The 22,093-nt window shown below is 50.8% G+C and overlaps 9 protein-coding genes across 9 annotated transcripts; 5 read left to right on the top strand and 4 right to left on the bottom strand.

Annotated features, from left to right (window-relative positions):
• Positions 1–38: 38 nt before the first annotated feature.
• On the bottom strand, positions 39–539 carry Aud_008932 (ankyrin repeat domain-containing protein; the record flags this gene model as incomplete). Its single annotated transcript, XM_043293797.1, has 1 exon — positions 39–539. The coding sequence occupies one exon, from the start codon at positions 537–539 to the stop codon at positions 39–41; it is 501 nt and encodes a 166-aa protein (XP_043149732.1).
• Positions 540–2,069: 1,530 nt separating this feature from the next.
• Aud_008933 (Zn(II)2Cys6 transcription factor) lies at positions 2,070–4,699 on the top strand (the record flags this gene model as incomplete). The annotated part of the gene is made up of 4 exons (XM_043293798.1): positions 2,070–2,204; positions 2,281–2,375; positions 2,444–4,392; positions 4,461–4,699. 4 exons carry the CDS (start codon positions 2,070–2,072, stop codon positions 4,697–4,699), a joined length of 2,418 nt encoding a protein of 805 aa, XP_043149733.1.
• An 87-nt stretch (positions 4,700–4,786) lies between these two features.
• Positions 4,787–6,019, bottom strand: Aud_008934 (NAD(P)-dependent alcohol dehydrogenase; the record flags this gene model as incomplete). The annotated part of the gene is made up of 3 exons (XM_043293799.1): positions 4,787–5,740; positions 5,812–5,940; positions 5,996–6,019. The coding sequence occupies 3 exons, from the start codon at positions 6,017–6,019 to the stop codon at positions 4,787–4,789; spliced, it is 1,107 nt and encodes a 368-aa protein (XP_043149734.1).
• Positions 6,020–7,017: 998 nt separating this feature from the next.
• On the top strand, positions 7,018–8,812 carry Aud_008935 (sugar porter family MFS transporter; the record flags this gene model as incomplete). The annotated part of the gene is made up of 4 exons (XM_043293800.1): positions 7,018–7,264; positions 7,290–7,987; positions 8,049–8,289; positions 8,349–8,812. The coding sequence occupies 4 exons, from the start codon at positions 7,018–7,020 to the stop codon at positions 8,810–8,812; spliced, it is 1,650 nt and encodes a 549-aa protein (XP_043149735.1).
• Positions 8,813–11,560: 2,748 nt separating this feature from the next.
• Positions 11,561–13,848, top strand: Aud_008936 (glycosyltransferase family 2 protein; the record flags this gene model as incomplete). Its single annotated transcript, XM_043293801.1, has 4 exons — positions 11,561–12,294; positions 12,361–13,261; positions 13,314–13,505; positions 13,567–13,848. 4 exons carry the CDS (start codon positions 11,561–11,563, stop codon positions 13,846–13,848), a joined length of 2,109 nt encoding a protein of 702 aa, XP_043149736.1.
• A 1,362-nt stretch (positions 13,849–15,210) lies between these two features.
• och3 (glycosyltransferase family 32 protein) lies at positions 15,211–16,521 on the top strand (the record flags this gene model as incomplete). The annotated part of the gene is made up of 3 exons (XM_043293802.1): positions 15,211–15,376; positions 15,427–15,806; positions 15,862–16,521. 3 exons carry the CDS (start codon positions 15,211–15,213, stop codon positions 16,519–16,521), a joined length of 1,206 nt encoding a protein of 401 aa, XP_043149737.1.
• Positions 16,522–16,538: 17 nt separating this feature from the next.
• Positions 16,539–17,987, bottom strand: Aud_008938 (glycosyltransferase family 69 protein; the record flags this gene model as incomplete). The annotated part of the gene is made up of 1 exon (XM_043293803.1): positions 16,539–17,987. One exon carries the CDS (start codon positions 17,985–17,987, stop codon positions 16,539–16,541), a length of 1,449 nt encoding a protein of 482 aa, XP_043149738.1.
• Positions 17,988–18,568: 581 nt separating this feature from the next.
• Positions 18,569–19,628, top strand: Aud_008939 (PIG-L family deacetylase; the record flags this gene model as incomplete). Its single annotated transcript, XM_043293804.1, has 4 exons — positions 18,569–18,863; positions 18,914–19,104; positions 19,157–19,224; positions 19,274–19,628. The coding sequence occupies 4 exons, from the start codon at positions 18,569–18,571 to the stop codon at positions 19,626–19,628; spliced, it is 909 nt and encodes a 302-aa protein (XP_043149739.1).
• Positions 19,629–19,749: 121 nt separating this feature from the next.
• Positions 19,750–20,870, bottom strand: Aud_008940 (glycosyltransferase family 32 protein; the record flags this gene model as incomplete). The annotated part of the gene is made up of 3 exons (XM_043293805.1): positions 19,750–20,071; positions 20,120–20,351; positions 20,402–20,870. The coding sequence occupies 3 exons, from the start codon at positions 20,868–20,870 to the stop codon at positions 19,750–19,752; spliced, it is 1,023 nt and encodes a 340-aa protein (XP_043149740.1).
• Between the last annotated feature and the right edge of the window lie 1,223 nt (positions 20,871–22,093).

Here is a 22,093-nt window from a genome sequence, read left to right on the forward strand (position 1 = left end):
AGTTTCCAGGAAGATGCACAGTGGACAGCAAAATCTGCTTACATACATGGGCTAAGACGTTTCAATGTACTCGCTGTCCCACAAAGCAAGGGCAGGAAAATTATAACACTCAGACGACAGCATTCAGCCACACCGGCCAGGTAGTCTTCCTCATCAACATGAATCTCCTCGCACATTTCCTTCGCACCGTACTTGCGAAGAACATCGGCCACTTCAACGTATCCCTTTGCAATAGCCAATAATAGAAGAGACGGAAAAGATCCTATGCGCATGTTGGGTTCCGCCCCGTGACGGAGGAGAAGCTCAGCGACTTCCAAGTAACCAGCAGCCACAGCGAGTGAGAGAGGCGTCTCGCCAGTGTCGCTCTTCTCATTCGCATCGAAGCCCCGCTCGAGCAACTTGGCGATCAACATGCACTTCATCGACCGAGTGGCGTTGACGAGAGTAACGTGTTGTCTTCCTCGCTGGAAGGCCGTGGATCGGCTCCATAGTCCATGAGAAGCTCCGCCTTGTCGTAATACAGCTGGCTCATTGCGCATGCCAGAGGTGGCAGTAGCCAGCCCTTACGAGATTGTCTCCGAATAGACGGATGGCCCTGCTGCAGGGCTTCTGAGTATGCATTGGGGTCAAGACCTTGCTCAAGAAGTCGCCTGAGCACCTCGATGCTCAAGTTCCTGACCACCCAAAACAGCAGACTCGGATCGTCGCCAGGCCGTATTTGATCGAGGCTTTGCACAGGAAACGAAGAAGTCGTGATCTTCTGGAACTTTAGCCCCGTGGGCAATCAAGTACGACGCGATGTCCAAGTAGCCACATTCAACTGCTATTTTGATGGGCGTCATTTCTCGAATCGACGGCACGTTTAAATCGACTCCGTGCCCCACCAGGAGCTTAACTCCTCCATGTGACCGCGTATTACCATAAGATGAAGGTAGGATAATACTTCGCCTGGGGGATCACAGGATGCTGTCTGATGGACATCAGCGCCTTTTTGGATAAAAAACGCCATACATTCCGCGTCACCCGACAAAGCAGCATGAAGAAGTGGTCTGGGTCCAATTTCTTCCCCAACATGTATGTTCTCACCTTTATCAACAAGTAGTTTGATCAACTCGAGCTTTCCCAGACCAGCGACATAGTTCAGTGGCGTTATTGATTTGAAACAGTGCTCTTCAATATCGGCACCATACTCGTCGAGTAGAAGCTCTATCACTCGTGTTTGTTCGCTTTCCAGTGCGTAACAAAGAGGCGTGTGGAGTTGATCGTCACCAACTAGTATGACTGAGCCAATTTTCGCGTTAATGTCGCCTGGCTTCGCAGCCAGTGATCGTCTAACGACTTTTACAAGTCCATGGCAAGCGCCAAAGGCAAGAGCGGTGTGATGCTCGAATTCTGCATTGTATCGGTGCATGTATAGGTTTATGATGCTGCAGATAAATCGGTTTGTGCGAGAGAATGCATTAAGCCAAGCTTAATTCTGGAGTTGCTTCATTATCTCTAGCAAAAGCTCATTAGGTAAGGAAAGTAGGCTCATGATCAAAGGTCTTAAGCGAAACCTCAGGTCAGGAATGATTACATTAAGAAAAGAGGAAAGACATGCAGGTGTGAGATGGGGGAGCTAGGACCTTCAAGTGTTGTGGTAAACAAATAAGTATCCTCAGAAACTCCTGAAGCGAGAGTCATTCGCTTGTGTTAGTCAAATTTCATCCACTTGGGACGCTTCTGTAGATTTTATATACAGTTACTTCTGGACAGACCTCTGCTCACCCTAAGCAGAAATGAGTACTCTTCTCTCATTCAGACAGAGCAAGGAGATTTTTCACTCTGTAGACATTTAAAGAAAGAACACCCTGCACTGTTATATTGCCTTGAAAAGTCATGGCTTTCCTAGAAGGTATACCGACGAAGAGTCACGTGACTTGAAAGGGGACATGCCTGAGGCTCCCACATGGTGTGGAGACAAATTGACACAAACTGGGGAAAACATGTGCCATCTCCGCCGGATCCTGTTTCCTCTCCAATCTCGGTCCGCTACCGGCATCGGTCTTCCTCATGTGCAGATTCGAATCATGTCTGAACATCCATCAGAACAGCTCAGTGCAGAATATCGTTTAGATTCTGGTGCATACTCGAATTACACTCGCTCACCATTGCCGACGCGAGTCAGCAGTGCGTGCGAGAGATGCCGCCGCCATAAAACTCGGGTATGGATTTCCATCAGAACGTTCCAATGCTGCCCTCTGAAAAATTACTTACGTTTTACTACCTCTTGGTCTGCAGTGTGATCCCTTCCGACCTTGCTCGCTCTGTGCACGAGCAAAAGTTGATTGCCAACCGCTTCCTGCTAGTCGGACCCGGAGGGATAGCACTCGGAAGTAAGTCACTAGGGACGAGATTATTACTAAAACTTCTCATTCTTCTTAATTTCCCTAACGAGTAGCAGATCAAAGAGAAGTCTGCGAAGCCATCAGCGACAAAGAACCACATCAACAGCCAGTGCTGTCCAACCTTCAGAGAGCTTCGATGACCCCAATAACGAGGCTCCACCAGTGGAAGGTACTAACAATGACCGCTGTATATCCACAGACGGCCGTGTTACACATCCGGCAATTGACTACGGTGAAGCGGAATCTACCATGGGAATTGTTCAAAAAATCTGTGAACTTGGTAGACAGCATATCGATGAGCAAGCCACTTCTGCCATTCCAGGCTACCGAGCGAGCACCAGCGTTGCCAAGCGGCGCACCGCAGCTGTCGGACAACGGCTTCCCATTTCGTCAATACTAGGTCAGAATTTACCGCCGACGGAGATAATGTTTTCGTTGCTCGAGGACTACTTTGACGCAGTCCATTGGTTTTCTCTTGCTATTTATGAACCTACCTTTCGCAGGAAACTCTTGTCCGTAACCGATGGGCTTGCCTATCCCTCTCAGAAATCATTCCTGTTGCTCCTTGCAGTCGTACTGGGCATGGGAGCGTGGTATCGGTCCCAAAGGAGGACGACTGACTTGACCGACAATGGCGATTGGCAACAATTGAGTGCGAACCTCTTAAAGATCGTCGAATCGCACATTGTTGAGTTGATGGACGAACCTTCTGTTACAGCAGCCCAGATTTGTATCCTTTTTGGATCCTACCACGTCTATCACGGGCGTCCCAATCTCTCCTTCTCATTACTTGGTGCGACTATCAAGATATCCCAAGCGGCAGGGTTGCACCGTGAACCCTCGAGGGGCAACTTTGAGGATATTGAAGAAAGGAAACGCGTGTGGTGGACCATATACACTTGGGATCGTTTTGCGTCGATCACCTATGGCCGACCACTAGGAATCAACGACAAGGACTGCAATCTCAGCATGCCAGCGAATATTTTCGAAAATCCCTACTTTGTTACCCCGAGATCAGAGCAGGGATATACCGTCTGTTACTCTACATATCAAAGGGAATTGAACCGTCTCTACCTCATGGCATCCGCTGCCCTGGAGGCAATTTTCGGCTCGCGGACGTCAGGCTCGTCTGAGGAACTGGCCGGGGACGCATACGTGGCGCTCGTCAAAGAAGCAACTCAAAACCTTCGGAGATGGCGGGATGAATTACCCGAGCATCTAGTCTTGGACCTTGAGAGTGACTTCCAGCCTGACAGCGGACTCAGCGCAAGGGCACATGCCTTACAATCGTTGTCTTTGCAGTTGACCTACGATAATATCCTCATTGTCCTCCACCGGCCTTTGTTGGCAAGGCAAGTTGATCACCTATCGACGACGCATCACCCTTCTAGCAGAAGCGGCGGAATAGATTCCCCAGGCTGCCATCCGAGCGGGCCATCGCCAGCACAAAGGGACCCAGCATTCGATGCTGTATCGCCGAATGCATCCGTCACAAGTCCTGTACACTGGTGGAATGCGGCCTTGAGAACATCCCGAGTGACTGAGTTACCGGTCCTGGCTCAGCTTGCGACGGATAGTCATCTGGTTGCCTTCTTGGCCATAAATCTATTCAACGCGGCAATTGTGCTGGCGGTCATGGCTCTGTCAGATCCCCTCTCTGACACAGCACAGGTCGTGAAGCGGACAATCACTCGTATCTTGCGTCTGCAGGATCTTCTTGGAAAGCGCTCTGCATTATCGAAGCAAAGTACAACAGTTTTGAAGAATGTCGTCACATTGCTTCTCCGTCGCGAATCAGAGGCTATTCTAGCTCCAATAACGGCAAACAATCAGCAAGAAGGCCACCAGTCTTTAGTAGACTATCCACCGATGTCAGTGGAAGATACGCTTCGACTCCCCCTCGACGCCACACTTGAATTTTTTGATGCCCCCGCGCGACGGCCGGCATGGCCAGACCAGAGCAGGGCTCAGCGTCTGAACGAAAGTTTAGCGTCAGTTCAATTCGGTGAGTGACTTTGCGTCTTTCTAAATAGCTCCATGACTGGAAATGCTGATCTGTGGCTTTCTCTCCAGTCGTTCCCTCCGGCAATGATGAGCATTCCTTCAACTGGTGTGCGAGTGGAGACATTCACCAAGCTCGCGGTACCATTCAGGACACGTTACAACCAGACCCTGCATGGCAGCAGTCTGCCTCCAACGAATGGCGGGACTCCAGCGTTTCTCTTGGGACAATGGAAACCGCCAGCTACGGGACAGGTGAACGAGGGTTATACTGGCTATGGGATATGTCATGGAATGGAACAGAGTCATAGGCTTTAAATATTGGCCTGACGTATGACCAGTTTCTAGGAAATGGAAGGAAATGTCACTTGAGTTACAGCAACGGGCGCAGATTCACTCTATGTCAATGTGGCTTTCGCTACATGCTCGTCTACACCAGGGCCGTAGATGACACTCTTGATCCCTGCTCGGCTGACCACATTCTTAAACGCGTCTTCTGCGTGAGTGAACGGAAACTCGTGGGTGACAAGACCATCTAGTCTAATCCGACGAGAATGGAGCAGCTCGATTGCCGTCCGGTAATCCCCAGGACCATATCGAAAACTCCCTTTGAAGACGATCTCCTTGTCACAGATCTGACCGACCGGAAGGGAGGGATTCGGCTTCCCCAAACCCACCTGGACGAACGTTCCTCCAGACGCGAGGACATGAATACCGCAGTTCATGCAAGGCTCCGCCCCGGTGGCATCCAGCACAACGTCGGCGCCTATCTCCAGTTCCACCGTATTTAGAATGTCCTCTGCATTCTGTTCCGGGGACTCGGGTGTCATCTGGTATGTGTGCGTGGCCCCGTATTTCAGCGCCGAGCTGAGTCTGCTGGGCACGACGTCCACGACGAGCACAGTTGACGCCCCAAAGGCACGCGCTACGGCCACACAGAGCAGGCCGACCGGACCCGCTCCGAAGACGACGACTGCTTTTCCCTGCATATCTCCTGCGAGTCGACAACTGTGCACAGCCACACTGAGCGGCTCAATCAGGGTGCCATCCCTTAGCGAGACATGTGCGGGCAGTTTATAGCAGCACTCTGCTGGAACGAGATAATAAGTAGCAAGTGTCCCGTCATGGGGAGGGGTGGCGGCGAAGCGCATCTCCCGGCAGAGATTGTATCTGCCCGCACGGCAATGGCGGCAGGTATTACACGCGACGCCGGGCTCCAGTGCGACACGATCTCCTACAGCAAAACCTGATTTGCTTCCGCATTCAACCACAATGCCGGACGACTCGTGACCCAAGATGATTGGGGTTTCGACGATATATCGTCCTATACGGCCGTGCTGCCAGTAATGTACCTATGTATCCGACAACTTAGCTTTCAATGTTGGCAGGCAATCTCCAACCATGAACGAAGTGATCCACCCACATCTGAACCGCATAAACCGGTTGCTATAATTCGGACAAGCACGTCTCTCTCTGACCGCAGAGTAGGTATAGCACGCTGCTCATAGTGGAATGATCCCCCAGGATGCAACACAAAGGCCTGGTTTACCGCCTGGGTGATTTGAGGTGAGCAAGAGGGACAAAGACTCGGCCAAGACTACACCAACCTGATTCGGTGTTACAACCGTCATATTTGCAATTGTGTGTTCGATGAAATAATATCTTCAAGGTTTCGCCCAGTCTTTAAATTCCTTCATCGTGCGGTTGTGTATCCTACCCCGGCAGGAGCGGTAACCCCATGATGTACCGGTTCCGTGAGCATCGGTTCCGGCGGATGTTGTCCCTGTCTAGTCGGGCCGATCCCCACTCCGGATGTTTGTGTACTCGTCTTGAAGTCTATCCTGACCAAAATGGCGCGCCCTGTGATAGAATTCAATGATTCGTGGTTGTGTAGTAAATAGCAGCCGAAGTCGTCGCCTTTTTGACCTTCCTGCCGAGAGGAGACATTCAACAAAGCGACAACTCGCTCTATATGCACATTATGTCGGAGTCCATAGTAGCCGAACTCACAAATTTCAATGTTGTCATCCTTTTACGATCAAAACTTCTCTAACCCTTGTCTTTGTCGGTCGGTGCGCTCCTCCCTCGGCGTTGGTGTTACCGGAACCGAGTGGGGTCTTGGCGAGTTCAATTGACTTTTCTGCGGGCACGGAACCGAAGCCACTGAAGGTTCACGTTTCTTGTCCATCGGAACCGGTAGAACTAGAGAAGTGATGGGACCAATCATTGCGCTTGACATCTGAACTCAACCTGTGCTCAAGCGTGCCTGCGGGTCAGGGTCCTACCATCATTGGCTGCATTGAGTAAGGTTTACATACAAATCCCGAGCATGAGAGCTTTTCTCGGAAGGCTATTCGGCTCCGACCGACAGAGACATGAGATCTTTGACCAAGTACCGTGATGAGAGTGGATTGTGGAGTTTGTACCAGACTTGAACATGGCGTCCTGGGATACTTGCAAGTCGGACCTACACCTTGACCTGGAGAAAAATCTAACTTCCCCATGGGACCAGACTCCGGGGTAGAAAACTAGAAATAGAGCCGCTGCCACCTGGTTGCGATCGATTATCAGTGACTCGGCATCTATCAATTGATTTTTCACCTGTATCCGTGTTTCTTTTATGGAAGCCATGAGTGTCAGAAGAACCTCGGCAACGGCGCACAATGCGGCCATCAAAGGCCGCTCGCAAGCTGTGGCTGCGCAAGTTGCAGAGCAGGAATCCTGGCTGGAGAGAAAGCTCAAGCCCAAGAAGGTCACTGCCAGATATCCATTCAAGGGAGCGCCGTTGCTGTATGCGACATGTGCCTTCGGAAGTTTGGGGGATGCATTGTTCGGATACAACTCTGGTATTGCCACCTACAAGCTGGAGGGAGGGCGTGCTGCTAATACTAATGGCGATAGGTATTATGTCCGGCTTGCTGGTCAATCCCGTCTTTGTGTCTCGCTTCTTCAAAGACTATGGCGGTGCAGACGGTACTACGAGTGCGGTCGATCCATCTATCACGGGCATTTCAGTCGCATGTCTCCAAGCATCAGCAGCCGTGGGTGCACTCATTGCAGGGCGTCTCGGCGACATCATCGGACGAAAGAAGTGCGTCCGCATCGGCGGCTTCATCTACTTCTTCAGTGCATTCATTCAAATATTCGCTCCGGACTTCGCCACGTTTATCGCCGGCCGTACCATCCAGGGTCTGGGAGTCGGATTTCTGTCCATGACCGTGCCTATTATCCAGACGGAGATTGCAGCCCCACATCGCCGTGGTCTTATGGTAGGAATTGAGTATACGTTCCTGATTGCAGGATATATGTTGTCATGCTGGGTGGACTACGGTTTCAATTTCCTTTTACCGAGCCATATGTCGTGGCAGGGCCCGTTCATCGTTCAAATCATTCTTTCTTTTATCTTGTTGGCCATGTCCTTTTTCTTGCCCGAGACACCTCGTTGGCTAGCGAAGAATGGTTTTATGCAAGAGAGTTTGCAGACTGTTGCGGACTTGCATTCTGGAGGTGACACAGAGGCCGAGCATGTGCAGCAGGTCTTCCTCGAGATCCAAGAAGCAGTCATATATGAAACCAATCTAGGAAAGTCCACTTGGAAGGTAGGCCTGGCAATCCTGTTATGGTTCTGGCGAGTTTCAACCTGGCTAACAAGATGAAAAGGAAATGTTCACCCGTTACCGCAAACGAACGATCGTCGGAATCACGGTCCAGATGTTCGCCCAGCTGAACGGAATCAACATCATCTCATTCTACCTTCCGAGCACCCTTGCCTCAGCCGGATTTGACAATCGGAAATCGCTCCTGTACACGGCTGCGAATGCGCTTCCGTATACAGCCGCTACAATCGTAACATGGTGGCTAGCGGACAAATGGGGGCGGAAACCTTTGCTCATTCTAGGAGGTGAGTCTCACAGTGCCTTCTCAAACTCATATGGCCAGCTAACCCTTTTTATCAATCAGGCTTCGCGATGGCAGTCCTGCTCGGTATCGTCTGCGCCTTCACCGAGGCCAACCTGGACATCACAGTCAAAGCCAACGGCCAATATGCCTTCGTCATGCTCTATAACATTGTCTACGGCTTCACCTGGGGCCCGATGCCCTGGCTTCTGCCCGCCGAGATCTTCCCCCTGCGCAGCCGCAGTAAGGGAATGGCGCTGGCTACGACGAGCAACTGGATCTTCAACTTTATCATCGGCATGGTGTCTCCGGATGCTTTTGCGGGTATCCACGGGTACTTCTACCTGGTGATTGCAGGATTCTGTCTCTTCTCCGCCGGTCTGGCTCACTTTTACTATGTGGAGACTGCGAATAATACTCTTGAGGAAATTGCGGTCTTATTCGGGGACCAGGCGTTTGCTGATGGGGACGGAGAGGTCATGGAGGTTGCTGAGGTGCGGACTGACCATGGGAAGGAGCTTGTTTGAGGTAGCCGGACTGTCAAGGATGTTTTGACTATGTTCTCTTTGGTATTTACTGGATGACAACCTGTGTTGACCCATCCTTGTATAGCAGCAATTAGTACCAAGCACTAAAGGTAGGGTACCGAAGTTAATAGTACTTAGCTCTAGGGTCTTACAACGCTACTGACTGTATTGTACATGCTAAACCTGCAGAGTATTCAATATACTAATATGATGTTTGGAAAATAGACTAGCAATATTGCACTGATAGGTTCTATGACTGTAGCGTCATAGCATCTACGCACTTTACTCAGTGATATACCGAAACTAGCAACTGCTAATATATATATATATATAACTTTCGAGGGTAAAACACCACGGCATCGCAAATCATACCTCCCATATCTTACAATAGATAATAATAAAGACAAATCATATCCAGGCTCTACAAATTAATTCTTACGTAGAAAGAATATCTGCTTCTTACGGTCTTACCTGTACGCCACCCAGAAGCAAAACGCTCAGTACAATAGATAGTATCCTCACCAGCAAGTCAACAGACTGACCGTATACCTACAGAATCATGTCAAAGACTACTAAAGCCCTTATTCAAGTAACTGTCCTAAAGCCAGACACGACTGACCAAATCCCGAAGAATGACTGTAGAACGCTGATCAGGGCCCTGCAACAGGGATAACGGTGATGCATGGAATCAGGGCGACGATCGGGAAGATCTAGAGGCAGACTAAATATACTCTATCTGCTATTGTGTTCGTTAATTCCAACAAGAATAAAAGTGTATCGGTTCAGTCATTCCAGCAGATGATTCTATTTGTTTCCGTGGAACAGAATGAGGTACCTTTTCCCTTCCTACGGGAGACAGTGGTACAAAGAGGCATGCATCACTTTCACTCTTACCTGTTGGTATTACTAAATGCCATCAGCCCCACGGATGTCAAACCATATGTGGGATAGAGTACATTTAGTATATTAAAGCTTACATACAGAGTAGTATCAATATTAATTTCCATATAAGTAGGGATGTTAAATCCTTATAGTGGGATATTGGCTACCAACGTACCTTGATATATATATATGCATTTTGAATATGCAGTACTAGTGGCAGGGTACACTGTATCTACTATATATTTCTAGATTCTAACTATACAGGGTACTACCCTAGTGCATAAGGATGGAATATCCATCTTAGTGTTTGATATCCTTACTATATGAATATTCAATATCGGAGTTATTTGGTGTTCCCTCCCTAGCTGCGGCGGGTGTGGGTAAAAAAGAATGTGTCCCCGTAAATAGTTCGCCGTTGGACGGAAAAAGGTACCGACACACGATGTCTCAGACAAAGCACGCAGTCCCAATGTCCATGGCAACTGGCAGGTTCAATTGATTCTTGTACAACTCAGCAAATGAGCTAGAATGCTATTCAACGCACGAAAAAAGGCACCAGGGTGCTCCACCTGTCAAAACAATCCCAGAGTGGCGAGTGCAAACCTGACATGCTGTAGGGGCGCACAATCATTCCACTGCAGCGGGCCGGGAGTCTTAGAAGCAAGGGCAGTGTCAAAGCGCAAGCCTTTACCTTCTTGGCGTAAATGCATTCTTTGCCAGAAGGATTGATGGTAGAGGAGGGTGTGACAAGACGCATTATTTGGCGTATGGGTGCGTTCAATAGAGACTAGCCAACTGTCTCAGTCTGAATATTGTAGTCGTCGGGCTTATTTATTGGTTTCCGTTGATATGATGTTGACATACTGTTATGAGCAGTGATATTTGACCAATTTAGTCCATTTCGCCAATAAACGAGAGACTACAGTCAGTAGCATTGTGGTGAGAATAGTCAACCAGAGAAAGGAGTACTAACATCAGTATAAGCTGTTTAGAGGGTTACTTACCCTTTTGTTATGGTTAAAGCCTGATAACCAAATCTAAACTATGTGCCACTGGGAGTGGAATTAACATCCACCCAACCAGCGGAACGGCTTGTTGACGGTTATGCATGTTGCGGTGCCATCGGAATGCTAAATGGAAACACCTCAAGAGGTCCAATCATTTTTTTTCTGAGAGTCCGCAACAGTCCTATCCCATCCCTCCCAGCAAGCGGTGCCACAGTCATTTCTTTGTGGCAACCACACTGAGATTGTGTACGCCACTATGTATGACTATCACATTGCCAACCTCTGGGATAGAGTCCTGCGAAAAGGTGACAGGAATGTCGGATTGAGAAGCTGCATGGGTACACGGAAGATATCCCCAATAAAATATGTCAACTACTGGCGGCCGGAGCTGCCCCTTGCAGATCTCTAAGCCGTGGCTGCTGAGACGAGGATTGGCCCGCGCCGTTAAGGGGACAAACGGCCTCTGATCCCTCTGATTTGATACTTGGTTCCAGAGTTTGCCTGAGGGACTCGGAGAATGAGATAAACTGTTTTCCCAATTTAGCAATGATCACATATGAGCTATGCGGCTTCACCATGGACCAGATCGGCCCGGCCCACCGATCAGAGCCCTTTGTGTGCATATCTCATGAGCTGTGGGAGAGTACAGAAATACCTTGGCCTGCCGATTCGGAAGCTATGACACCATAGTGCAAAGCGTGCCACTGGAGGAACGAAAGACCAGCCAAACAAATACTGTCAAGCCCCCCAAAAAAGGGCGGGCCGTCCTGCGTTCATATGACCTCCATCTTCCTCGGAGAGTTTCAAACCTAAATGATGCGGCTTCTGCAAAGCCTTATATGCGAGCACCAAGGAAAAGATGCTCACAAGTGCGAACGGGAGCATCGCAGAAAGGATATATGTTCCCGACAACCTGTTGGCGTCGGTCTCTGCGACGGACGACGAGGATCATTGCAACCATCAAAGATTTACCTTAGGCGAGGAGGACCATTCAGAGTGCGAAATTCATGTTCCCAAGAAGAGAGTGTCAACTATAAGCTGGTCGGATCACGGAGCATATCTGCCCACGACACAATATAGTCGTCTAAGCCAGACAGTCGCCATTGAAGAAGGAAGGGAAGACGTATCTCTCTCGGAAAACAGCAAAACGAATGACGGCCCATCCTGCCCCTCCACCGGATCGATCTCTCGAGAAGACCCTGTTTACATTTCATACGATGCAGCGTCGCCGCAGGATCCTCAGGGCTGTCAGTATACTCGAGCGTCTCTTCACCCACGTGCACACAACAGGTTTAGCTATCGGAACTCGCTACCGGTAGGCCAAGCCCTAAGGAGCACGCCGCGCGACATACGCCAAGGCAGCGTCCGAAGTCTGTACAACAGGGCCGCCCTCGTTAAGATCAAGCATCAGCGAAGATACTGGCGTCGGCTGCTGTTCGAGTATGCAGTATACACGGTCCTTGTACTGTTCGTGTACTTTGTTCTGATCGGGGTACCTCTGTGGAAGGGAGCAGTATGGTGGCTTCACTGGGTTATGCAGAAAAAAACAGTCTTTCAGGGCGGCTGGGCGATTGTCATCGGTCTTCTCGTGTTGTAAGTCATCCTGAGACGCGAAGGCGCAATTCAATGAACAATGGCTCACAGTTCGGACAACGGTAGCTATTCGTATACCCCCCTACTTACCACATTCGAGGAAACCTCCCCTGGACCAGAGTTCTTCCAACAGCGCCGGATTACTCCAAACCCCACGGACACTGCGCTCCTGATCCCCTGCTACAGATCGGCTCCCATCATCGGCAGAACGCTCGAGGCCGCGCTCCAAATCTTCCCGGCATCGCATATCTACGTTGTTGCCAACGGGAACTCGTCCCAACCGCTGGACAACACCGAGGAGATCTGCCGCAGCTACGGAGTCAATCACATATGGTCACCTGTGGGGTCAAAGATTATTGCGATATTCATCGGTTGCTACGCTGTCAAGGACTTTCGTAACGTCCTCTTGATCGACGATGATTGTATCCTCCCGCCTAACTTCCCCGTAGTCGTGTCCCGCCTCAACGAAGAAGTCCGCTGCATCGGCTACACGATCAAATCCGTCGGACCCGATGCCTCGCGCGGATCGTATTGTCAGCAAGCACAAGACCTCGAGTACAAACTGTCCGGCCTGACTCGGTGCTTTGCGGGGCGCATCGGCAGCGCTACATTCCCCCACGGCGCCATCTCACTGTGGGAACGGACGTTTCTGAAGCGGACCCTTCACAATCATCCCGGCTTTTCCATTAGCGAGGACTGGTTTTTGGGTGATAGCTGTCGGCGCCTAGGGGGCAGGATCCAGATGTGTAGCGCCGTCTTCGTGGAGACTACGACGCCCGCCTCCGTGCTGTTTGGCGAAATCGACGAAGACCGAGGCGGATTCGGCGAGCCAACGGTCTTCAAGCAGCGCTTCCTACGGTGGAACTTTTTTGTCGCCAATGGCTTGTGGTACAACCTCTCGTACCTCTTCGCATCGTGGAAGCTGGGTCGGTGGGAATTCGCGACAAAGGTCTTGGTCATTCAAGAGGTATGCACTTTCGATTGATCGCGCCGTGCTTGAGTCCATACTGACTAGACAGATATACGAGACGATCCTGTACATCATCACGCCATTTACCCTTCCTATATCGTTCATTGTACGACCCGAATTCTGTATTGTCCTCATAATGTCGACATTAGGGCTCTATTTACTTCACGTCATTATATTCAACGAGGTCCATTTGCGTCTGAAAAATGAGCGGATTTGCTGGAAGGTTGTCATTGGGTATTATGTACGTTGCCGTCGCCTTTGCTCTTATGATTGTGTTCTTTGCATAGTACTAACTGGAGAAGATGCCATACAAGCTCCTGATGACCGTGACCAACGTCGCCAGCTGTTACTGGTCGCTGGTCAAATATGCCCGATATTTTGCCCGACGACACCCGAAGCTTACCGAGGACCACAAGGCGGTTGGAATGGTGTTGAAATTGGAAGAAATGACGGACAGCCCAGGGGGGGTGCCAAAGGGCCTGGGGAGGAGTCTGACCGTGAGAACCGTCGACGTCGATGCTACTGTACCTAATAGAGATCTTTTCATCGCCGAGTTGCCAGCGGAGAGATATCCTTCTGGTTGACCGGCTTGTATGATCAGTCCATATATATATATGTCTAGACACTTTGCCGCCAGGTCTGCACATCTTGACACTGGATAATATGTATATTCTTACAGATGCTTCGTATCTTCCTCTACGTACCAAATATATTCAACTAAGCCATCTCCTTGCCGTCAATGTTACTCACAAAAACCAATATCCTATCGATACCAATTCACGGCTCGATATAAACAATCCCCTCATCGGTCTCTGGAGCTGGTCATTGTAAGTCTTGGCGGAGATAGTCCACAGACACAGGAGGAGTGATTCATAGTGACTGAAAATATAATGCACTTGATTGATGGGTGATAGCGCTATGAGGGAACGGAATCGCACGGCCGGATTCGCCAAGGCCTTTGCTCAGCCTAATCCTGTATTCGCGCAATAAGTTCCAGAACATGGTGCGGCTCTCGCTCATTGGCAGGAGCTGCGTTGGATACCAAGCCAAGGTTGGATCTGCCAGCTAGAAATGGGCCTGCGCCCTGCGGCTCAGCCTCCAACTCTTTGACCAGCAAATGATCCCAGGACCTGGATCCGCCATACAAATTTCGTGTCCGTTTTCTAATTTAATCCGCGAGATGTCGACCTTTCAAACTAGAAGGACAGGCCCACACGTGGGCTGGCGAATCGATCGTTGAGGCACAGAATCTCGGACGGATTGGCGGGATTAATGAACCGTTCGATTATGCTTCAGCCCTGCTGGATGGAGAAGTGCATGCGACAAATTGCCAATGCTCTGCACGGCGAACTTTGGGAGAACTGTCCCAGTACAGTCCTCCCCATGATCAGGGGGAGATATCAGGCCTTCCAGTCTGAGTCGATCACATCGGTGACAACCTTCTGTGATTTGTTATTGGATAGCTTCATAAACTTTCCGAACTGTAAACTCTAGCATTACCCAGAATTATGATGGATTGTGGATAGGCTTGCATAGTGTTTTGGTGCTTTCCTGGTCAACTGGCAGGAATTTGGTCTGAGTAAGAATGCTTGGCAAGGCTTGCACACTGCTCTTACTGGAATGACTATCTTTGTGTGCTCCCTATGCTAGTCATATTTTTAATTGTAATTCAATGCATAACTGAGACAGTTCAGCACAGTCCATTCGTGGTTAAAGTAAAGCTGGCCAGGATTTGAAATAGAATTGTTTCAAGCGTAAGATTCCTCATTTTTGCTAGCTAGGCTGGTGTGGCTGTTTCACTAAAGTATACTTCTAAATGATTGGCCCTAGCTTTTCTGAGAGCCCCTGTTGAACCTCTTTTTTCACATCCCCGCCGACTAGCTATGTGATTACTGATGTGAGATTATTATATTCCTGTGGTACTGGTATAGTCCATTTAAATTGTGATGGGACTTCGCAGGCGCTTCAAGCGACAGGTTATTGTCGCAATTCTCCTGGTCGCCACGGTCATCTGGTTGTGGCATTCTTTCGGAGAGGAGGATGCGGAAGTGGCCAGTGAGACGCCGTTGCTGCTGAAATACATTGATCCGCCCAGTGGTGGGAAAGGAGGTGGTGAGATATAGATTCAGTTCCCCAGGTCTCACGTCCACTAACAATGGTAGTATGGTATATTCCTCCTTCATGGCTGGAAAATGCTACGACTGCGCCAGAAAGCATTGTCGAAGCAGCAAAACTAGCTTCCGACAAAGCGCAAGAGCCTCAAAGACAGATACCCCTCTCTAGCATCCCGTTGATCGTCCATCAAACATGGAAGAATACCGATCAGCAGACATGGCCTCAGCCAATCCGGCAGAGCACGGAGAACTGGCTGCGAGCTGTCGAAGAGGATGAAATGGCCTACTTCCTCTGGGGCGACGACGGGATCGACCAGTTCATTAAGCACTTTGAGCCCGGTCTGGAGAAGCAATTCTACTCGCTTCCTAGTAACGTCGAAAGAACGGATGTTTTTCGAGTTCTGGTTTCGAAGTGGATCGGTGGTGTTGTACGTCCCTTTCCCTTCTGTCAATTTCCTTGCAAATGAAACTGATGTTTATCAGTACGGAGATATGGATACTGAGCCGCTCCACAAGCCCAAGAACTGGATCAACGCGTCAGACATCCAGCCCTGGCGGGACCCGGAAACAGGCGCCCAGTACAACTCCACCAAGCTTGTCCGCGCAATCGTCGGTCTGGAGGCTGATTGTTCTCCTGATAGCGATATGTATTGGCGGATGGGGTATACCTACCCCGTGCAACTAACGCAGTGGGCTTTTGCCTGGGCGCCGGGACATCCAATCCTCCAGATGTTCGTTGATAGATTCTCTGCGGCGATACAGGAGATGCCGAGTGAGACGGCAAAAGACACAGTCGATCCGCTGATCCTGACCGGCCCGGTTGCGTTCACCGAGGCGGTACAGAAGTGGTTGATGGCGACTACAGGGCTACGGTGGAATGCGCTGACGGGACTGCACGATGGGGGGAGGAGTAAGTTTGTGGAGGATGTCTTGGTTCTTCCGATTACGGGGTTCAGCCCCGGGAGAGGCAAATATGGCAATATGGGCTCGAAACCCCTGACAGACCCGTCTGCGCGACTACTCCATCGAGCGCAGGGCTCGTGGAGAAAATTTGACCTTATAGTGGAGTACGGGAAGTTCTGTCGGACGGTGTTTGGTCGGTGCAGGGAGTGGACCAAAGTCCCTCATACATCTTCATTCTAATCGTGTATGATATAATGTTATTGAGAAGGGAGAGGTAGAGCCTCGAACCCATCCTGATCTGGTCTCCTATCTTCCACAACCACCTCCATCCCCCGTCGGCCACAGAACCCATCATTCCCTGCCGTAACCTCGACCATCCGAAACGAACCACCCCTCTGTAAGGCCACATCCGGCACCCAAACCTCCCGTTGCACTTTTGAACCTGGCACCTCCGCCCTCCGCGGATTATACCACGGCAGCCCAACAACCCGGTTCAGCAGATCATGCGCACGCGCATACAGCCGCTCAAACCGCCTCGTAGTCCCCAGCCACGCCAACGTCCTCGGCGTATACGCAACGCGCACATACGGATTCATATACACCCCCGTATCCTCAATCTCGTCTACATCGCCCGGCGCGTCCTGCACATCCGCATGCACAAGACAGCACTCCGACGCGTCCCAGAACACCTCGTCGTCAGCCCGGAACCGCACCGGATGTTCCTTCTGGAAGTACCACGCATCGAACGCGACCATCCCGCCCCAACAACTGCGCACGCGCACTGCGTCCCGGCCCGCTAGCACATCGTTCCGACTCCGTCCATGCCCTGCGGTCGTGAACCAAGGGAAGAACGGGAGGCCGATGCCGTAGCCTGCGAGGTCGCGGGTGGCGTAGCTATCGTAGAATTTAAAGGGGTTGCTGAAGTCCACGGCGCAGGCGGCGCGGTAGGCGGGGGTATTCCGCTGGGGATGCGCGTTCGTGCAGAAGAGGAGCTGGAGGACTTCGACTGGGTTGAAGTAGACGTCGTTGAGGTAGAGGAGTTTATCGTACTTGATGTGGTTCTGCTCGTCGAGGGGACGCAGAGCGCGGTTCCGCAGCGCAGCTAGGTAGTCGATGCGCTTGATGCGTTTTTCTCCGTGGGGTAGCGTGACGCGGGGGAAGGTATCGAAGGTAGTGTGCTCATCGACATCGACATCGACCACAATGGACTTGTTGCTTGGGATCCGCTGCGACAGGGCCTCGAGGGCTTGCTGGCCCTTGTGCCCGCTGTTGTTCTCGTACAGGCTGAGGAAGACGTTGTCTTGCCCGAGCATGTCGATCAGCCGCACGAGCGCATCGCCCCATTGGCCGCCGGCGAGCTCCCCACTGCGATCGTACAAGATGGCGGCGATGAATATCTTTTCATTGTGAGGGTTTCCTCGGCCGGGGTTCTCGGAAGCCGAAATTATTTTTTTGAGGTTCTCGTAGCAAGGTGGGAGGTGCGTGTACGAAGGCCAGAAGATGGGTGTCAGTATGATATTGCACAAAAGGAGGGCTACTGCTATCTGGACAAGTAGGATGAATCGGCGGTAAGGGGCCCGCGGACTCCGGGCAAAGATAGCTCCACCATGGCGAGATGAGCGGGGAAGCACCGAATACCCTGACAACGAGGGGAGACGCAGTAGCCGGGACGCCAGGAGCAGAAATTTGGCGCGCACCCGTGACATGGTGGGTGGTCGAGCACGCAGTATGGGCAATATTTTTAGAGGGAAAAAAAAAAAAAAAAAGGGACTTCTAGTCACATTTGTCAGATTGCCATCTAGGCCCGTGAGTTACTGCAGGATATGAGCAAGACAGTCTGTTATGTGCTCAACGCCATAAAGTAAAAATACGCGGACTAGGCCGACAGGGTGGAAAATTTCTCCAAGAGATTCACGGATAAACTTCACTAGAACTGCGCAAACAACAGGGTCTTGTAGGCAGACGGATTTTGCGCAGCCGGATTGGAGTACGACGAGTCGCTCGGGACACGCTAACTCAAAACTCATCAAGCTTTGCCTCCGGAGCTAATATAGCCGCCAAACGCAAATCCAACTGCTGTGGGTAGCCCCCTGTAATGGTATAACCGTATAACCGTGTATTCGTTGGTATTGTCTTGCAACTTGGAAAGACGGAAGGCTGAACAATTTCGAACCAGGCACTCGTGCTGGCATTGCAACGACACGATCGTCTGGTGCTTTATTTTGGTGAGACTACGACTACGAAGTACAATTAATTGCTCTGGAACCCGATAATCATCGGTTGCAACATGAAGCTCGTCTGGTTAGCCCAGCGCCTCGGCCGGCAAGGCCAACGACGAAAACTAGCCCGAATAGTTTCATCTCTCTGTGTCATAGTAGCCCTCACTGCCCTATGTCTCTACGTTCTTCTTGCATATTACCTGGCAAATGACCCGCGACTGGTGCCCGTGGCGTTTCAGCACGCAAAAAGTATCCTCCTCGTAACTGCCCACCCGGACGACGAGACGCTCTTCTTCAGTCCAAGCATCACATACCGTCGCGATGATCCCCACGTGCAGCGGGCTTTGCTGGCGATATCCTCTGGTAGGTTTGCCATCCCATTGTATCGCCTGATGGATGCTTACTGTTTCCAGGAAATTACGAGGGAATAGGCGACCGTCGCCGACAGGAAATCCATGATAGCTGCTCTGTGCTGGGCATCGTCCCGGATCGCTGCGTCGTTCTGGACAATGCCGAGCTGCAGGATAATCCCAAGAAATGGTGGAATGAGGATCTGATCAAGGACCTTGTTGCGTCGCACGTTCAGAAATGGAATGTTGACTTGGTATGTCCTTTGCCCCGCCATTAAAATGCTGGTCCAGGTACTCATCTGCTAGATCATCACCTTCGACAATGGAGGCGTCTCGGGCCATATCAACCATAGAGCCGTCAGCGCCGGCGTCCGGTTGGTTCTCTTCATCTTCATCTATTCTTCAAGCAGCTAATTAGCCAAGAAAATACATCACAAGTACACCGCAGGCCCCGCCCGCATACACACTGCAAAGTACTTTTCTCCTCCGCAAATATTCGTCGCTTATCGACCTCATCCCTACCGCTATCCCGTTCTCGTGGCGCATTCTCAAAGCTATCCTTACCTCTCCCGTAGCGAGCGCGGCAGACGGCGTCCATGATCTTTCTCCGCTAGATGCGTACAACGACAAGGTCCTGCTGGTGAGTCCCTGGCGGACGTACCTCGTCTCGCGAGCGGCATTCAGCCAGCACGCGAGCCAGTATTCGTGGGATCGGTCGTTTTACTTGGTGATTAGTCGGTATATGTGGTTTAACAATTTGAATAAAATGGTAGTTTGATGTCGATTTAGAGGATATATACCAACAATGGTTCTAGATAAGCCACTGCTGCACAGTTGAGCCTGTGCGTAACAAAAATTTACATAACAAGATACAAAACGGTATATAACGGAAACACTGTCTAAGCACTCTTGGTCAACGACTTCGAGACAGGGGCGCTTTGCTCCTCGTCCGAAGGTCGACCACGCGCACGATGCACACAGCATAGTATCACCGTCGTGACAGCGAAGAGACTAAAAACCAATACCGCGAACAGCGCCCGCTGATCGAGATTCTTAAACAGCGAGATCAGCCGCGCGTCGCGGTTATGCCAGGAGGACGAGCCCAGGTGTCGGAAGAGCGGGGTGTTGACCTTCCCGTTGAGCATGTGCATGCGCGGAGCGTCGGGCGGGCCGGACAGGATGCGGAGAGAGGATCGGTTGGACTGGAGGGTGTAAATTGTTCTGTATGCATTAGACTCGAATACGGATAGAATTCGTTGCAAAACTTACGAAGCGTAGTGACAGCCGGTACTGAACATGACCGTCACATAGGGGAGATATAACCACCGGTGATTGTACAGCGGGAGATTGTCGACCAGCGCCTTGATGTACGGATTCCCCGGCGAGGAGAGCATCATGCCGATGGAGAGACCGGCGGGGTGGGCGGCCGGAGCGACAAAGTCGAATTGCCGCAGAGGCTCGAGAGAGCGTTTACAGGCCAGATCATAGTCGAGGATTACGCCTGTCGGGTCAGCTCCAAAGAGATCACCCCTCCCCGGGCAGCAGACTCACCACCGTGCTTCTGTAGAATCATATACCGCAGCGCATCAACCCGCTGGATCATATATGGATAGCTCTTCCACATTGAGTATAGATGAGGAAACTCCTCACGCACCAGCTTCTCCGCGCTCTCCTCGGTCCAGACGACCGTACTCCAGGATGCGTGGTGCTTCAGGCACCGCTCGCGCGCCTCGAGCCACTCCGCTCGTGGCGGTCTGGAGCCCACGTGAATGTGATGCAGTATGGGAGGTATTAAGGGGGACTGTCCCGCAGCGGCAGTCGAGTAATTGGCATTGTAGGCGGCGAATGTGACGTCGAATTGGTCATGTTCGTGCGAGATGACTGCGGCCGCGGAGGAGGCTTTCCAGACAAAGGGGAGCCGAAGGAGGTAGTATAATCGTTGAAGCGAGGAGGAAAAAAGGCCGGCCAGCGAAAGCGCCAGAAGAATGGTTAGAAGCAATCGGAGACGATTGCGCGCCATGATCACTACCAGCGGACAATTTTCATGGCATTGAAGGCTGTCCTCGCAATATCTACATGTATGTCCACTTGAAAAAAATTCCAAACACTACACTACTCTACACACGACAGGGGTTACTGCTGCCTGGAGAGGCCGAAGTTTACAACTCAGCGGGTCCCTCCAACCAACTGCGAGACTTTTGTTGGACACGATTTCCAGTTCCAGGCCCCAGAACTTTAACTAGCAACGCGCAGAGGCGGGCGGGACATGGTGGCGCAGAACCCTGTATGAAAGTCCCTGACTCCGTATTTCTGTCCTTTGTTATAGCCGGTCGTCTGTATATGTGTGTTAACTAAGTAAATTACTCTTCTGATTTTCCTTTCTTTGCCTGTTTCATGCCTCAACCCCACCAACTGGTCAAGGGGACTAGGTATGACAATTACAAGGGGTGACATTACAAGGGATGACGTTATTGACTGCTATGTATTTCAGGTACAGAGATCAGGCACTCCTTAATTATCATGTGCACCACTGTGGGATAGTTTTTTTCCTAAGCGACTTAACTTTTGTACCTGTGCTGGCCACTGGCGCGTGTTCGGATCCGATCCGCTGTCCCTAATAGATGGAATCCTCCGTAATGCTTATGCTTCTCATACGGGTTAACTATCTCCTGAAGCTTGCATCAGGACTTATCTAAGCTTGCTCTGCTGGACCCTTCCCCCCCAAGCTCTAGCGGTCTTCGATTCCTGGAGGTCTTGTTCGTGCAGGGACATCCTGTGCTCGACTGCCACCAATTCGACGTATCATATCTCGGCTCGCCATATTCCGACTAAATCGCTCTATCGAAAGCGATCAAACTTACGAGAGCTTGACCAGGCTATCTTAGTGCTCGTGTAGCCAATCCTGGCAGGAAGGTAGCCGCCAGGGCTGTGCCTCACTAAGCTCTGCCTCGTCAAAGCCTGGCCGGGCTATAAGAAAAAGTTATTGAATACACCAATGTACAAAGGAGTTGCCAAATAGAGACAGTAAGTAATATGCGCTGATCTACCAAGATAACTACAAGAAACAGCAAGAGGTCACCGGCGTTGTCTTTGGGAATGAGGACAATATCATTCGTAACATTACCATCGTGTATCTTACAGTACAGCGGGGAGACGAGACTTCTTTGGGAGCGAGGCCCGAGCATTCTGGTCATTCCATTCCAGATGCGTCCATCAAATTCGTCCTGTAATCCTGGACTAATT

The sequence above is a fragment of the Aspergillus udagawae genome (genome assembly GCF_001078395.1).
Source record: "Aspergillus udagawae IFM 46973 DNA, scaffold_7, whole genome shotgun sequence".
NCBI lineage: Eukaryota > Fungi > Ascomycota > Eurotiomycetes > Eurotiales > Aspergillaceae > Aspergillus > Aspergillus udagawae.